Here is a 17322-nt window from a genome sequence, read left to right on the forward strand (position 1 = left end):
AGTTTTATAGTCCACCATCAATGGAAGCAAAGCGGAAAACTCAAGGCAGGAACTGAAGCAGAGACCATGGAGAAACGCTACTTTTTGCCTTGATCCTCAGCTTGATTTTTTATACAAGCAAGGACTGCCTGCCCAGGTGACACCAACCACTATGAGGCCCTCCCACATCCAACCTGAGCCAAGAAAAGGCCCCACTGCCTTGTCCACAGGCTAATCTGATGGAGGTAACTTTTCAGCTGAGGTTGCTTCTTCCCAGGTGACTCTAGTTCATATCAAATGGACAACAGCTCAGCAGCACTTGAACAGAATAATGTTTATATCTCTTTGTATTTTATTGTGTTTATTACATTACGTTCTTTTGTATTTCAAATGGGAATTGCTGGGTTATAGCTTTAACAGTATCTGATTTTCCAGGCAATGCTCAACAATAAACAAGGATGAATTATGTAATTATCCGAGGTAGTGGGGGCTCACACCTTTAATCCTAGCACTTGGACGGCAGAGGCAGATGGGTCTCTGAATTTGAGGATAGCCTGGTTTTCAGAGTGAATTTCAGGACACCTAAGGCTACACAAAGAAACCCTGTCTCAAACAAGCAAACAAAAGAAACCAAACAAATAAAGAATTATGTAATCATTTTTCTTCTGATTTTAGCTTTTTAGAAAAGTTACTTTATAAAAAGTTTTGTTGATTAAACAGTTTTCATCAGATTCTAATAATGGTTCACAACTTGTACTTGCCACCATTTTCCTAACTATCTTAGAGACATACTAGTATTTTTTTCTTTCTCAAGATCCAGTGTGAGATGCCGGGCAATGGTGGCGCACGCCTTTAATCTCAGCACTCGGGAGGCAGAGGCAGGCGGATCTCTGTGAGTTCAAGACCAGCCTGGTCTACAGAGCTAGTGCCAGGACAGGCTCCAAAGCCACAGAGAAACCCTGTCTCGAAAAACAAAAAGATCCAGTGTGAGGATACATTATTTTACTGGTCTGTTTTGGAACAATGAGGGGCTAGTGAGCATGCCTGGCAATGGAGATCACTTGGGAACAAAACACTGATGATGTCCTGGGTCCCCACTAATCTGTGCTGAGCATGGCTTAGGCATGTTGTATTACAAAAGTTCTGTAGGTGCCTAAAATATTCCGTTCTTGATACTGAAGTGATGCCTCAGAGTCATCAGCACCATCTTTATCTGTGCTTATCAGAGAGATATTTAAAACATACTTCAATCATACTGCACCAGAGCCATGCATTCAAGGACTGTGCACAAGTCAACTCAACTAAGTACTCATCATCTATGAAAATATAGGACCAATGCCATTGCATCCTTCCTCATTAATCAAGTTTTTCCTTATTTAAAATAAAATACCCTTGATAACTCAGAAGGAAGAAAACTTTATTTTGACCATTATTTGAAAGAGAAAGGGAAGGACTGGGACTCTACACTCCAGCTGAAGCAGATGTATCCCATAACCTATAATCTCCCTGTAAGCTATATCATGTGACCCAAAAACACCACAGTAAGCCTGAGCTTCAAAGATGTCTCTCAACAAATTTGGGAACTAAGCCTTTAACCAGGGACTTTTGCAGAGCATTCCAGACCAAAACCAGATCACAAACTCACTCCCAAATTTTCATTCTTTTAGAGTTATCTAGAATTCTACCAAATGAGAGGCCTAACCCATTCCACATTCTACAACTCTATAGTTCCAATTTCATAAACCTAAACAAATATGATGCTGAAAAAGTTTATGAAGATTTCAGTCATAGGATCTTTTTCTCTTTCATCCCAATTTCATCCTCATAGCTTTGTGTATACTTTCACTCATCTAGAGTTCTTATCTCCCTTCTCTTCCTCGCTGGGCCCCATCATTTGAGATCTAAAGTCCTACCGCTGAAGCAGACAATGGAAATTAATGTATGTTCCTCTGACAATCCCATAGGCCAAATGTGTCACATTGTTTAGATCATCAACTGCATATTTTCTTATTTCCTCAATTAAATTATAAGCATCTTGAATTTAAAAAATCATGTTATATTCCTTTTCAGCCCTAATTTTGTAAGTAAATAACAAGAGTTAAAATTTTGTTCACATATCTCTCTTACTTTTTAAAAGATGGCACGTCTCTTGGCCTTCCCTCTTAATAGACCCCCATGGTTCTTCAGCTGTTTATACATTTAGTTGCCTCACAATCAGCTGGGCTTCAGCTGATTCTTGCTGCTGCCTTAAAGCCTGAATGGCTCACAATAGATGTGCTTAACTAAAAAGTAGTCAAAAAAATGCTTTAAACTTTAAGTGTTAATATGTAAATACTAGACTTATATTTCTTTTTTTCCTTTGATATGGAAGAGACATATTTCTTAGCCCTGTGCCTGTCTCATTCACCACAATATCTCAGTGTTTACAGATGATGCATGCCAAGAGAACTAAACATTCTTTCAATAAACTATGCAGAAACAAAAATGTTTCTAAAATAGACCATGAGCTCACAGTAACATTTGACTATATAACTTTTGTCAGTAGCTCTTACATGTCTTATCTTGGTATATTTTATATATTTTGTACCATACAAACAATAACTAGTAATCATAGAAAATGTCCATTTGGAGGCTAGTGCGGTGGCTCAGAAAGTGATGCCTCTTGCACATGGAGTCAAGTCTCATAATCTCAGTTTCTACCATGAGATCAAACATGAGAAAACTGACTCCCACAAGTTGTCCTCTGATCTTCAACATGAGTGTGCACCCCCCTACACACAAATTTAGCAGATTTTTAAACAAGAAAATGCCCATTTTTTAAAGATTTTTTAAAAAACACAAGTACTTACATTATACAATCCCCACATAATTACTATAAACAGGTGAGACAACCAATTTACACACTCCTATGTATGTCTACTATTCAACACTGAAATATCAAGCCAGCAAAAAAGCATGAAAAAATTAATTTTGATAGTTGCATTAATATGTGTCCATATTTACATAAACTTTAATCTTAGGAATACTGTAATTACACACAATGATGTGATAAATATTATTTATTACAAATATATGTATTCAAACCTATTCTTAGAATAAAACTCATGAGGTTAAGTCTACTAATTTTAGAATGGACACACAGTTTTACAGTCTGTGATTGAAAAAGTACATGGACCTATAAATGTTTGTCTTATTGGTTTTGACACAATGGATCAGTGGATAAAGTGCCTGCTGATCAAACCTTCTGATCTGAGTCCCCATGACCAATGTAAAGGTGGATGGAGAAAATTGATGGTCAAAAGTTGTCCTCTGTCTCCTGCACGTGTGTGTTCATGTCTACACACACACACACACCACACATGTGGCATGCAGGCACATACACACATATCCATACACTAACAAAATATATTTAAATGTTTTCTCCATTATAGTATGGCCTTAAGAGATAGGAGTTATGTAAAACAATAGGCAGTTTCTTGGCAACATAAGTACTTAAAAAGTCAGAGATTGGAATATAATAAAAAAATAATACTGTTGAAAAGTACTCACATTCTTTTGGAGGGTAAGTTTCAGTTTGGAGAGGTTTGAATTCATAGTGTGGTATCTCATGCTTGAATAGAGATGCAAGCACGCCATCAAGCTCCTCCATGCTTTTCTGTTTTCAAAGGCAAAGGAAATTTAAAATTAGCTGATAGGATGCTCATGTTCCAGTGCTTGGCTCCACATCCATGCCCACAGAGGTAGCACTAACTGAATTTAGTGTGTGACAAAATAGAAAGTTATCACATACAGAATGGTTCTAGAACTAAGTATCTGAGGGAAAGAAATTGAAGGCACCTTCTTTGTTCCACTGTTCACAAGGAAGGAGAAGAAAGTAAACCAGGCCAGCCATTTAGAGGGAGTTGATAAATAGTGTGTATCACACATTTTATAATTTCCTATTGTAGCTTATAATGAAGCAGGTGCGAACACAAGTGGAGAAAATGCTTCAGGGCAGAAATTCCCAACCTGTGTGTCCTGACCCTTTTGGTGGTGGAGTTACCCTTTCACAGGGCTCATCTAAGACCATTGGAATACATAGGTATTTACAATATAATTAACAACAGTACCAAAATCCGAGTTATGAAGTAGCAACAAAACTTAATTTTATGTTTGGGGGTCACCACAACATGAGAATCCGTGTTAAAGGGTCACAGCCTTGAGAAGGTTGAGAAGCACTGCTTTAGAAGATTAGGAAAATCTCTCTCTCTCTCTCTCTCTCTCTCTCTCTCTCTCTCTCTCTCTCTCTCTCTCCTTCCAAGAAGTTATTACGTTAATTAAAAAGGATAAGTCTTCAATCAAAACAATATGATATTTTCCCTAGTCAACTAATTTTTCTAACTTTTGAATGAGTCATTTCTTAACATTGTGACCATGAATACTGAAGTAAACATTAAAACTCAAAGAAACTTAAGACTTAGTTACTTTGTATTGCTGCTGAATAGCTATATGTGTAGTTAGTCACCTTGGCTGACATGCAAATGATACGGCAGAAAAATGTTTTGACCTCCTGATCCAGGTCTTCTCTGTGAGTCTTAGTGAGGCAGGACTGATAGCATCAGCAAAGGAGGAAGTGTACCGAAATGAAAGTTGTATCATAATAGAATTGATATTAATGAAAAAAACAGACTAGAATCTAGAAATCATTTTTATCATAACATCAACTAAAGCATAAGGAGACTTTCTCATCTTCATCTATTACCAATCATTTATAATTTATAAGAACTTATTGCTAAGTATAGGGCAAGATTTTAATAATTTAAATAAGTATAACACGTATTCAATGAAGTGTTTTTTGAAAATGGCTTATAAAATGATGACACAATTTCTTGTTTTTTGATTTTATTCAGCTCTACATTTTTCTCTGCTCACCTCCCTGCCTCTCCTCTTCCCTTCAACCCTCTCCCAAGATCCCTATGTTCCCAATTTACTCAGGAGATCTCGTCTTTTTCTACTTCTTGTGTAGATTAGATCTATGTATGTCTCTCTTAGGGTCCTCATTGTTGTCTAGGTTCTCTGGGATTGTGATTTGTGGGCTGGTTTTCTTTGCTTTATGTTTAAAAACATGAGTGAGTACATGTGATAACTGTCTGTGTCTGGGTTACCTCACTCAAAATGATGTTTTCTAGCTACATCCATTTGCCCGCAAAATTCAAGATGTCGTTATTTTTTTTTCTGCTGTGTAGTACTCTATTGGATGACACAATTTCTTAAAGGAGTTTTGACGTTATTCCTTTGGCTTGTTTGGAGAACTGTTTTCCGATTGTGTAACAGCATTGGTCTTGTTAATCCTGTCTCTTCCGTCATTCTCTTTGACCATTCTCTCAATTGCCTTTCACTTTCTGCTTCCATCAGAATCATTAATATTTCATCCGTACTCCACTAACTTCACGAAAGTCTGTGCCTGTATGCCGGTGCTTATTGGAACTCAAGATCTGATCGTTTGAATTTGGGAGAGGATCTTTTCATAGATCTTTTTATTTATCTGTGCATCATATATCAAGCAGTCACATGCTCAGTGATTTTTTTCTTTTACTGGTTGTTACTTAATCAGGAGCACATCAACCTGGCGAACACTACCCTTTCCTCTGTAGATCTCGGTCAGGATAGAGAATAGAGGCTGGCAGAAGCAGAAAGTGTGACAGTGGTGGCAGCCGTAAGAGGCTGATTAGTGGGTACACAAAATCACAGACTGGAGAGATAAGTTCTAGTATTCAGAGCACAGTGTCGTGGCCACTGTATAACCATAACCTACCACATACTATGTGAAGGACATGACGGGAGGAGCCTTTGGTGCAAATGAGAAATGATAAGGAAAGAATGTGATCACCTGTATTTTCTCACTTTGCGGTGGATAGATGTTAGAATATCATATTGTGAAAAGTCATTGTGTATAATTATTCCATTTTAATTTTAAAAAGAAGATATGGAGCACCTCCACATATTTGAAACTCAAACCTTTTGAAAGGAGAATTGTTATAATCTAGTAATTAACATTTCATCTCTGACTATAAACATATGGGACATTTCAGTCTGAAGAAACCAGAGAGCAAGAGTTGTAGGTTCTTCATTGGACACCTGATAAAGTCATTTAACACAAAAGAAACCCATCTCCTATGAAACCAGTGGGTGTCATTTTAATAAGAAATTATAACTCATACCCACGACCCATCCCAATCTCTCCTTTGCCAAGTTGCTATCATCCAGAATGGTGAGATAATATGGAGCCATTCAGAAGAGAGCTAATATCTCTGGCATTTTTCAAAACGCTATTTCCTTAATATTCATAAGAAAGATAAGACAGCTTTTGTATAGTGCCTAAGTCAATACGAAAGGATAATAACTCAAGATCCATTATGGTAGCAAAAGAAAGATGAGGCACAGCCCAGTTCTTTGTCTGCCTGGTACAGTACACTTCTGAGAGTTCATGATTGTATAAGCAGGTTGTTTCACACATGGACTGCGGTGTATTTCCAGGGTGTGGTTTCACTTCTCTCCCTGCCTTCTTTGCATCCTTGGTCTATATTCTCTCACTACATTATTCAAATAGTATCAGGGAGGAGGGTGTTGCTTGAGGCTTCCTCATACCCAGAAGAAATAAATACTAGTTGTGCCTCCATATACAAGGAAGTAACTGAGTGAAGAATGGTGGTTTTGGCAAAAATGAGAAACAAAGCCCATCCTGTCATCAAGTGTCTTGGGTGGCAGGAAGTGTACTGCTATATTTGTGCGGGGATGAATGAGAACACTCGGCAACCTGAAAGAATAAAGAGTTAAAGGATCGTACAACAGGGAGGAAACACAAAGAAATGCTTTGATAAGCGAGGGTTCTGGAAAGGTTTGGGAACTTGTATCATGTGCATCGAAATGCGTTTGAGTGTCCCATTCTGTTAGACATTAAAAGTTGGCTGCAAGTCAGCACTCTGGAAAACACTGGGGCTGCACCTTGTATCAGCCAGACTGGTGAAGGGTTTGTTAAGATGTAATAAGAAGCCTGAGCTAATGGGCCAAGCAGTGTTGTAATTAATACAGTTTTTGCGTGATTATTTTGGGTCTGGGTGGCTGGGAAATGAGCAAGCAGCATCCGCCTACAAAGGTTTGCATCAGTATTTTGAGATAGACAGAGTCTAATGGAAAATTTAGAAAATTACTAGAAAGAGAAGGGGTTTCCAGTGTCACTCTAAGAGAATCTTCAAAGGAAACAGCCCCAACCACAAAGTTAACTGGGTTAAGAAATTACCCTTTAAGGAAACCATTAGGATACTGAAGCAAATTCTCACAGTGTGAGTTTTTCAAGTCAGAACCTTTCCTACTCCAACCCCACTGAATTTTATATTGTCAAGGTTTCCACCACTGAGACAAAATGCCTGAGAGAAATGACAGGGGTGAAAAGTCAATGTTGGTTCATATTTTCAGAGATTTCAGTTCATAGTCAGCTGGTTTTTACCAAGGCAGAACCACAATGCAAGAAATGTATGACTGAAACAAATTGCTCCCCTTGGAAGTTGGCAAGCAGGGAGAGAGAGACAAGCAAGGTCTAAGGACAAGATCTGTCCGTAAGGGCACAGCCCCATGACATACTCTTTCCAGCTGGCCCACACCTGATGTTTCCTCTATCTTCCAGTCTTAACATCAGCTGGTGTGTGTGTCAATGGCACATGATCTGGAGAAATACTTTTTTTCTTCAGTGAGACAATCTTTCCTTTTTCTTTTTTAAATTAATTTTTATTGAGCTCTACATTTTTCTCTGCTCCCCCTCCCTTCTCCCCCCCATCTTCTTCTTCAACCCTCTCCCAAGGTTCCCATGCTCCCAATTTACTCAGGAAATCTTGGCTTACTTTTTAACCAATTCATAGTAATGTCTTATTGTCTTAAGTATTTGCTAAATGGACGTAGTATATTTAAACAAACCATGAAGACATATTACTGTCCATAAGTCAGTGCCTCCCTCAGCCCTAGTCAAAGAATCTTCTTCTTGAAGTAGATGACAGCTAAGACAGTGACCTCCTACTGGTCAAGGTCCATAGAATAAGAGACTGTAGAGTACTCAGCCTTAAATGGAATGTCTATATAAACTCCCTCAAGGCTCAGGGGTCTTTACAAAGGAGAGAGAAGAATTGTAGAATGAGAGGCGAAGGAAGACAGCAGACAGTGTGGCAGCATACACACCAACTCACAGTGATTGTAACAGCATACACAAGACTTGTGCAAGCTCAAGCCCGAGAGAATCCCAGTATGGGGGTGAGGGGTGCACGTGGATTCCTACCCCAGTTTTCGTGTTTGATAGCTGCTGGGAGAGAAGAGGTAAGTTTTTTGTAATGGTGTGACCCCTGGTAGGTAGCCGACTCTCCAGAGCAAGCCCCATACCAGTAAACTAGACAGAATTAAAAAGATAGGGAAAAAGATACAAAGTTGGGTGAGAAGAGAAGTAGGTGATTTGGGATGAGTTGGGGAGGAAAGATGAATATGATCAAAATACATTGTATGAAATTTACAAAGAACTAATAAAAGTATTATTAAATACATATATTTGTAGGCAGCAAGTCACAGATTGAATAATATACACAACTTAACAAAAAGAAATTAAGTATACCGAGTGGGAAGATGAAAATATTTATTGTATGTAAAGTAAAATATACAGTGTGTTAAAAATATGCAATGCAAAGATGCCTTTTACTGAAAAGAAGTATAGCTAAGAAGAATTATTTCGTATATTTCAAGAATTTTTTTGAGTCAGGCTAGAGGGACGGCTCGACAGATAATAACCCTTGCTGCTTTTCCAGAGCTACCAAGTTCAGTTCCTAACATTCATGTTGGGCAGCTCAAAACCACCTACAACTCCCATGGATTCTGATGCCCTCTCTTTTGGCTTCTGCAGGCACCCGTGTACATATGGCAGATATATACACACAGACATGAATACAATAATTTAATATTTTTAAATAACAGGATGATCATATGTTGATCAATAATTATTGTATTCTTTTAGCATTTGGCCTAGTTTCATTTATGAATCTTACTCCGTCATTTCTTTAAAAAGCTAACATTTTTGCTGTCCCCAAGACACCTGTGTAAATAGGAAGAAAGTCTCACAGGTTTTAATTATCTCAGTTAACGATAAATTAAAGTATTTCCATCTACAGTATTTGAATATTAATTGCACTACCAAACTAAGTTTAGAAGTTTTTCATTTGAATATCTCCCTGTTTTAAGTGAGGCACTAGAAATTGAACCTTTATTAGTCTCTGTACTGGGATTTTAGGATTTATCACCCCTGAAAGAAAGAAAGATGATTGATTTAAGGAGGTCATTAAGTTCATTGAGCTAAAATGTTCTAAAACCTAATGGACATCATTAAAACAAAACAAATCAGTTCTCCCATTAATTCTTTATTAAAATTCATAGAATGACTTTGTGTGCAATAGCTTTTAAATCGCAAATAAAGTCTCTTATTGTGAGTTCTAGAAAAACTGAAAAATAAAACCCACCAATTTCTCATTAATTATTCTGTCCTCAAATTCACACTGGGTTTAGACTATATATACCCAGTAGCACTTAAATGGCTATAGAAGGATCTTGTTAATAATTTCACGGTTACTGAAATTATATCTGCCATAAACTATGTAGGGAAGCTCACAGCAAATTTTACAGTATGCCATTTCAGGCAAGCAGGCAGGGTGAGTTCACACTTGCTGGTATGTTTCCTTACAAATAAACAACCATTATGGGGAGGATGATTACAATGTAGGTTGGCTTTTGAATAGAGGTACTCAGTGGACTGTTTGTGAAGTAGACAAATTATTGGGTTCAGTGACAGTGTCAGAAGAAAGGACTAATCACTGTGGTGTTCTATATAAACTCATAGAAGCAGTTTGTACACAACTGGCCTTTAAAACCACTAAGGAAAAGTCTCTGCAGTTCCTCCTCCATCAAATAAAGGATCTTTCTTATGGCGTGACAGTGATTTACAGGATATTTGTGCAGGTTTAGAGGAACCCCGGTTCTCATGCAGTGTCTGTTTTAGGGACACGTTCTAGAAGCTGAAGCATGGCCACTCTTTCTAGCCTCTGATAGAACACTTGGGAGGGCCTAAGGCCTCGTTTCCTTGCCCAGAGCCCAGATCACTTGCATTAATTCCCCAGTTTTCTTGGGCCCAGAGGTCACCAGCAAAATTTCCACATCTCTCCCCATCCAAGTACATTAACCCTCAACTCGCATGTGTTTCTTTGCCAGCTAGAAGTCTGTTGTCCATAGGCTAGACTGCTTCTGCCTCTACAGACTTGGTGCACATGCTGATCCTGATAGCAAGGCTAGATCTAGTCTGTCTTCCCTTTACAGGCCCCTGGATTTGGGGAAGAGGGAAAACCAGGGCATAGCAATACTGATTTTCACTTCTCATTTCATACTCAAGGTAAAGGTAAACAGTTTTTCCTAATTTCCTAAAATCTGTGCATTTACTTCATGCTACAGAGGAAATCATGACTTGTACATTATTTTATTCTGAAAATGTATCTAGAAGTCATACATTTAATTTTCACGATATACAAACTGTCCCCTGGCATGAAACCCACGTATTTGGAGACTAATTTACTTCTACACTAGCTGTAGATGGAGAATGCTGAATATCTCCTTTATTGAGTTTTAGTTTTGAACAGAATTTTTAGTAGAAGACAAGGTAGACTTGTCACAAGAAAAAAAAAGCAATCTGTATTTCAAGCTTTTATGTTTGCACTTGTTTTGCAACTGCAATATAGACTTTTTGTCAAATGTCCTCAGACTTCCCAGGCTGACAAATGGTATTTCACTGTTTGTCCTTTTCTAAGACATTTGCTTTTCCCATTGTTCTAAAATGTGACACTCAAAGAAGAATGCCAAAGAAGAAAGTTTCACGCAAAATAAGTAAAGACTCCAGTGCCTATCACACCAGGCTCAGAGCAGCCTGTCAACATCACTGTCGTTGACAGTTTTGTTGCAGATCTCAAAGGGTAAGTCTGAAGATCACATCATTCAACTCAATCAACTCTCCCTTTCCTTGCACTCCCCCTCTGCCATTTTCTCCTAGTAGGACAATTAAGTGAAGTTTATAATTCCAATTGTCAAATAGCAAACACCATTTTGTACATTTCATATAATATCAAGTCTTATTATTTTTAGTTTACATTAAAATATTTATTTTATTCTGAAACTCAGTGAGATAAACATGTAAGTCATACATTTTCATATTGAGCAAGATTTCTTCCTATTAAAATAGGTCAAGCTTAAAAAAATGCAGAAACCAGACTAATGGCTTAAGCTCCCTGAAGATTCCTTAAAATTCTTCCATATGCCCAGCACTGATAGGAAAAGATCCACATATGGGCTCTTCAAGGAGGCTAGTAATACATCATGAAATCCCCATGATTTAGAACACTTAAAGAACATAGATGATTCTATCATTTTTTACTGTCAGGTAACAGTGACAATTAAAACTAAGAATTATGTAAAAACATTCACGTGAAAGTAGATGCAAGATTCACCCCAGGTTCCCATCTAGTGGTAGCTAGGCTTGTCTGACGTAGACTTACAGATACATGACCTGATTTTCTTTTGTTTTGTGTTATCTTCTCCATAACAGTTTAAATTGAGCCTGTCCTGATAGCCATGCTGTAATGGACAAGCTGTCACTGGTTGGAATTGTCTAGGACTTGACTGAGGCAAAGTAATTTGTCTGTGTCTCTGGCCCTCAGAGGCTGACTTCTTCCCTCACCGTGGATCATCTATCCATTCACACCCTATCAAACCTTACACCAAGCCAAGAATCCTCCCTTTCTGCGTTAGTTCTTTTGCATATACAGTGATTAGCTGGTTAGAAAGATCAACTTACCTGGCATATACTCTTGCCGGGGTCTGACATTCTAAATGGACTTTCTGTGGCATTGGCTGCTGAGTAATATTTAATCTCTGTCGTGGCCCTGATGGTTCCATCACAGTGGATCTTGACAGTGACTGAACCAGCCGGGAAATCTTATAAAACATAAACAAGTGTTAAACTAAGCACCAAGTAATGCACACACTGTACCATTATGATGTAAGCTACAAAGGAAGCCTGTATGGAGTTTTAGCATTTAACTTCCAGCACTTAAATTTTTTCTATATTTCATGCTTTAAAAACATAAAATGTACATATTTAGAGTAAATAAACTTAGAAAAACATATGCCCAAATTATAGAAAAAAACAAAGTACTAAATTATTTCTCCCTATTGATATACTTTTTTTGTAAGGATATAAATCATCTTTAGAGAATTATTTAGAATTTAGCAAAGAGAATCTATTCTTTAAAGTTGGGTGTTTGTTTCAATTTTATAAAGCAAAAAATCCATTAAATATGTAGGTTTCTAGAAATTTTGTGTAGACGATTTATTGACATTAAAGAATAATTTGCAATTGATTAGAATAAGAAATCCTGGGTGGTGTGGGAGGTCCTTCTGTCTATGTGTTGCTTTTATTGGTTAATGAATAAAGAACTGCTTTGAGCCTATGGCAGAGAAGAACAGAACTAGGCAGAGAAAGTTAGACTGTATGCTGGGAGAAAGAAGGGTGGAGTCAGAGAGAAGCCACGGATCTGCTGCCTGACACAGACGCTGGGAACATTACCCGGTAAGCCACTGCCACGTGGCACTATATAGATTAATAGAAATGGGTTAAATTAATATGTAAGAGTTAGCCAATAAGAAGATAGAGCTAACGGGCCAAGTAGTGACTTAATTAATATGGTTTCTGTGTGATTATTTTAGGCTATTCAGGCAGCCAAGAACCAACAAGTGGTTTGTTCCCTCCTCCAACACAAGTATATCCAGAAACTTCAGGATGAGCTTTGCATACACTATTCATCTATTCATCCACTTACCAATTGACCCATCCACCCATCCATCCCATCCACCCAAAGCCTTCATGTCAACAAGTTGTTCAAAGTGACTAATAAAGCATACCTCAAATTCTACTGTAATATACCAACAAATTTTTATAAAAAATTGAGGACTTCCATTTTTAAAAAAAAACAGTAATTTCAATTAAAAAGAGTTGGGTTCTTAGAGAAGCTAAATAAGAAGGAGAACCCAAAGAAAATCCTGAATATTTCTCCTGAATATTAAACTTCATCAGGCGATGAAAGGAGACAGAGACAGAGAACCACATTGGAGCACCGGACTGAAATCTCAAGGTCCAAATCAGGAGCAGAAGGAGAGAGAGCACAAGCAAGGAACTTAGGACTGGGAGGGGTGCACCCATACACTGAGACAATGGGGATCGGGAACTCACCAAGGCTAGCTGGCCTGGGTCTGAAAAAGCCTGGGTCAAAACTGGTCTCGCTGAACATAGCGGACAAGGAGGACTACTGAGACCTCAAGAACAATGGCAACGGGTTTTTGATTCTACTGGACCTAGTGGTTTTGTGGGAGCCTAGGCAGTTTCGTGGATGCTCACCTTACTAGACCTGGATGGAGGTGGGTGGTCCTTGGACTTCCCACAGGGCAGAGAACCCTGATTGCTTTTTGGGCTGACGAGGGAGGGGGGCTTGGTTGGGGGAGGGGGAGGGAAAGGGGAGGCGGCGGTGGGGAAGAGACAGAAATGTTTAATAAATAAATAAATAAATTAAAAAAAAAACAATGTAAAAAAAAAAAGTAATGCTGTAGTGTAAAAAATATAAGCAAAATTTGTCATTGGATCTATTTGAAGAACAAATTTTAACAGCTTTTCACGCTGCCATTGAGATATTTCTCAAATTCTTCTAAAAATGTTATTTAAAATATGAGGTTCAGAAGAAGTTTAATGAAAAGATCAACATCCTTGAACAGTTGTGAATGTTTCATTTCTTAAAGGTTAGACACTAATTTGAGTCATCTCCTGACGTTAATATACTTTTTATCATTTTTTAAGGTAAGTTCAAAGCCAAAAATAAGGTGGCGGGGTGGGGAAGATTTTAGACTGAACAAGATCATGGAGCTAAAATTTCTCTCTTCACATTCTTGACAAGATATGTAACACATTCTGTGAAATGATATGCACTGAAAAGTGTCACTGTCTTACCAGAGAGAGAGACATCCAATAGAGTAAGAGAAATCAGAACAGAGTGCCAAGGCTGCAATATACATCCCATGAGTTAACGTGGTGATTGTGTGGTGAACAGGAAGTTGATATTGACAGAGCCAAACAAAATTGATTTCAGTAGATTTTATATAATTCTCAGCTTAAAACATTTTGTTAAAGCCGGGCGGTGGGTCAAGTGCTGGGTAATCCCAGCACTCGGGAGGCAGAGGCAGGCAGGTCTCTGTGAGTTCGAGGCCAGCCTGGTCTACAAGAGCTAGTTCCAGGACAGGCTCTAAAGCTACAGAGAAACCCTGTCTCGAAAAACTAAAAAAAAAAAAAAAAAAAAATTTTGTTTTCCACAATTATGATACGTAGAGATCATAAACTAAACAGAAATTTACCAATCAGTTGTTTCTTTCCCATGCAAGTTCAGCATAGTAAACTATGTGTCCTAAAAGACTTTTCATGTTTCTTTCATGAAATATAAAGTTATAATTTATATTATCCAGAGTATAGTTTCATCATTAATAAAGTGAGTCAATATTTTTGTTCATGTATTACACATTTCTTTCAACTTTTAATTAGATTTCCCTAAGCTATTAGGTTTTTCTCCTCATGGTATTGGTACCTCATGGTACCAAAGGAATACTCTGTTTCTTCTACGTAGAAATTAGTTAATATCTCTAGTTGAAAGTTTTAGCATACTTTTAAGGCTCAGCTATAAACTGGAATTATTATAATTTCAAATTGCTTGACCCATAGATGCCATTAGGAAAAATTTGTTTCCTGGGAAAATCTAGCGATTATAGAAACATAGAAACAAGAAATTATTGAGCTGCAAGTTTGGAGGAGTTTCCAAACTAGATGGCATTCTCTCAAGTAAAAAAAATTCAGACCAGGGCTGGAGAGATAGCTCAGAGGTTAGAGAACTGAGTGCTGTTCCAGAGGTCCTGAGTTCAATTCCCAGCTACCACATGATGGCTCATACCCATCTATAATGAAACCTGGTGCCCAGAACACTATATACATGATAGATAGATAGATATAAAAAATTCAGACAACAAGGTTGAGGTGGGTCAAAGGGAAAGATATGCTACCTAGGAAAAGCATATGAGAATTTCCTTCCTTCTGAAAGTCACTGAATATGGAATTAGATTTTCTCTGCTTTGTTACCAGCTGAAAACATGTAGTAGTGCTATTATCTCTCATAATTAGTCAAAAATTAATTAAATTAAAATTTGATTAATAAATAAATTAAATTGATTCGATTTAAGATTTAGCTCAGTTCAAATTCCGCAAGTGAGTGACACTTTGTGGTGTAAGTCTTGCTCTAAATGGCTTGTTTCACTTAGTGTTTGTCATTTTTCATTCAAGTTGCTACAAACACGGGATTTCATCTTTTATATGGTTGAATAATATTCATACAAATACACATATAAATTTCACATTTTTTTTACCCATTTCTCTATTAATGAGCATAGAGGCTGATTTCACTCTTTGGCTATTATGAACCCTTCTGTAACAGATATGAGAATGTAGGTTCCTCCTTTAATAAATTATTTTTCCTACTGGGGTATGCCCTGGTCAGAATTGTGGGGTCAGATGGCAATGCTACTTTTAGTTTTCTCAGAAGGCATTCTGTCCATATGTTGTTACATTCTCACAGTCTAGGAATTCTCTTCTCCATTCCTGCTAAGGATATCCTACTCTGTCTTGTTGGTAAGAGCCATTCTGATGTAGAGAGATGATGAGCCGTGGATGTGTGATTGATTGTATTACTCAATGATTAGGGATTGTCAGCATTTTGGCACTTATTTGTTAATTATTTCTTCTTTTAAGTGTTTTATTTATATGCTTTCCTATTCCTTTATAATTGAAACTTTATACAAAATATTTTACCACACTTTTCTCCTTCCCATTTCCTTACATTTCCTCTCTACCCCCCCCCCACCCAATTCATCCAACTCTATGCCTCCTTTCACTCTCTTTAGGAAACAAATGGGGGAAAAAAAACAAGTATACAAAAATTAAAAAAAAGCACAGCAAAAAAGCACAAAAAAATAATAGGATTTCTATGTTATTATTGAGGTTCTTATATGTACTGTATATTAATTTCTTATCAAGTAGTTTGTAAATAGTTTTCCCATTCTATAGCTGGCTCTGAATTCTGTTAATCAATTCCTTTGCTGTGTTGAAGATTTTTTAAAATAGATTTTCATTTGTCTATTTTTGCATTTCTTGATTATACTTTGAAGTATCTTATAATAATAAAAAAACCTTAGCCCATCTCAATGTATTGAAATGTTTTTACAATATGTTTTTCTAATTGTTTCAGATACTTTTGTTATTTTTATCCTTTCTACTACTCCTGACATTAGGTATATGAAGCAAAAAAATATTCTTAAAATGTATACTTTTATTTGGCATCTTGATCTGCTACTTGGGAAATACTATTTAAGTACTTCTTAATTTGCAATATTGATGTTTCTGTATTGATTTATTTTAACTAGATTTAGTTTGAACTCTGTAACTAATTACTGAGAAAGTGTTACTCATTACATCATTTAAGGATGTTATATTGGGGTGGCTGGAGAGATGGCTCAGAGGTTAAGAACACTGACTATTCCTTTCAGAGGTCCTGAGTTCAATTCCCAGCAACCACATAGTGGCTCACAACCTCTTCTGGTGTACAAGCATACACCCAGGCAAAATACTGTATACATAATAAATAAATAAATTAAAAAAAAAGAATGTTACATTGGGTAATAGGGGCTAGGAGCAAGAAGGTAAAAGAGAATGGAGGGGGTTCTTCCCTTTGCATTTCTTCATGTTTTTCCACAATAGGAAGCAGCGTCTGGATATTTGTTAAGTTATTGGAATAAAGGTTTCACTTCTAAGAACCCAACCCCAGGGCCAGCTGAGTGAGGAGGCACGGAGGAGTCACTCACGTGAACATACAATGCTGACTTGTAAATATAAATGAACTCTGTAACGGACTCACAAAGTAACTAATATACTTTGCAAGTATCAACATTTCATATTTCCATATTTATAGGATTAAATATTTTTTGTATAAAAATATTTACACAATATTCAAGGTTCAAAGTTTAAGTTTTTTTGCAATTGCTTTATCCTCTGATTTTAGAAAAAAATGCCGTCAAACAAAAGCAAGTAGGCTTACATTTTAAAAAATAACTATTTTCTCAATAATTTCACAAAATTATTTTAAATTTTGTGTG

The 17322-nt window shown here is 37.1% G+C and overlaps 1 protein-coding gene across 1 annotated transcript in view; it reads right to left on the minus strand.

The window, feature by feature from the left end:
* Positions 1-17322, minus strand: part of Bank1 (B cell scaffold protein with ankyrin repeats 1) — a 212615-nt gene that overhangs the window by 135883 nt on the left and 59410 nt on the right. The window contains exons 5-6 of the mRNA XM_050160095.1: positions 11882-12021; positions 3529-3634 (exon numbers count right to left, since the gene is read on the minus strand). Of these exons, the coding sequence (XP_050016052.1) occupies positions 3529-3634; positions 11882-12021 (246 nt within the window). The remainder of the gene's footprint in view (positions 1-3528; positions 3635-11881; positions 12022-17322) is intronic.

The sequence above is a fragment of the Alexandromys fortis genome, unplaced genomic scaffold (genome assembly GCF_014885135.2).
Source record: "Alexandromys fortis isolate MF-2015 unplaced genomic scaffold, M_Fortis_MF-2015_v1.1 scaffold_19, whole genome shotgun sequence".
NCBI lineage: Eukaryota > Metazoa > Chordata > Mammalia > Rodentia > Cricetidae > Alexandromys > Alexandromys fortis.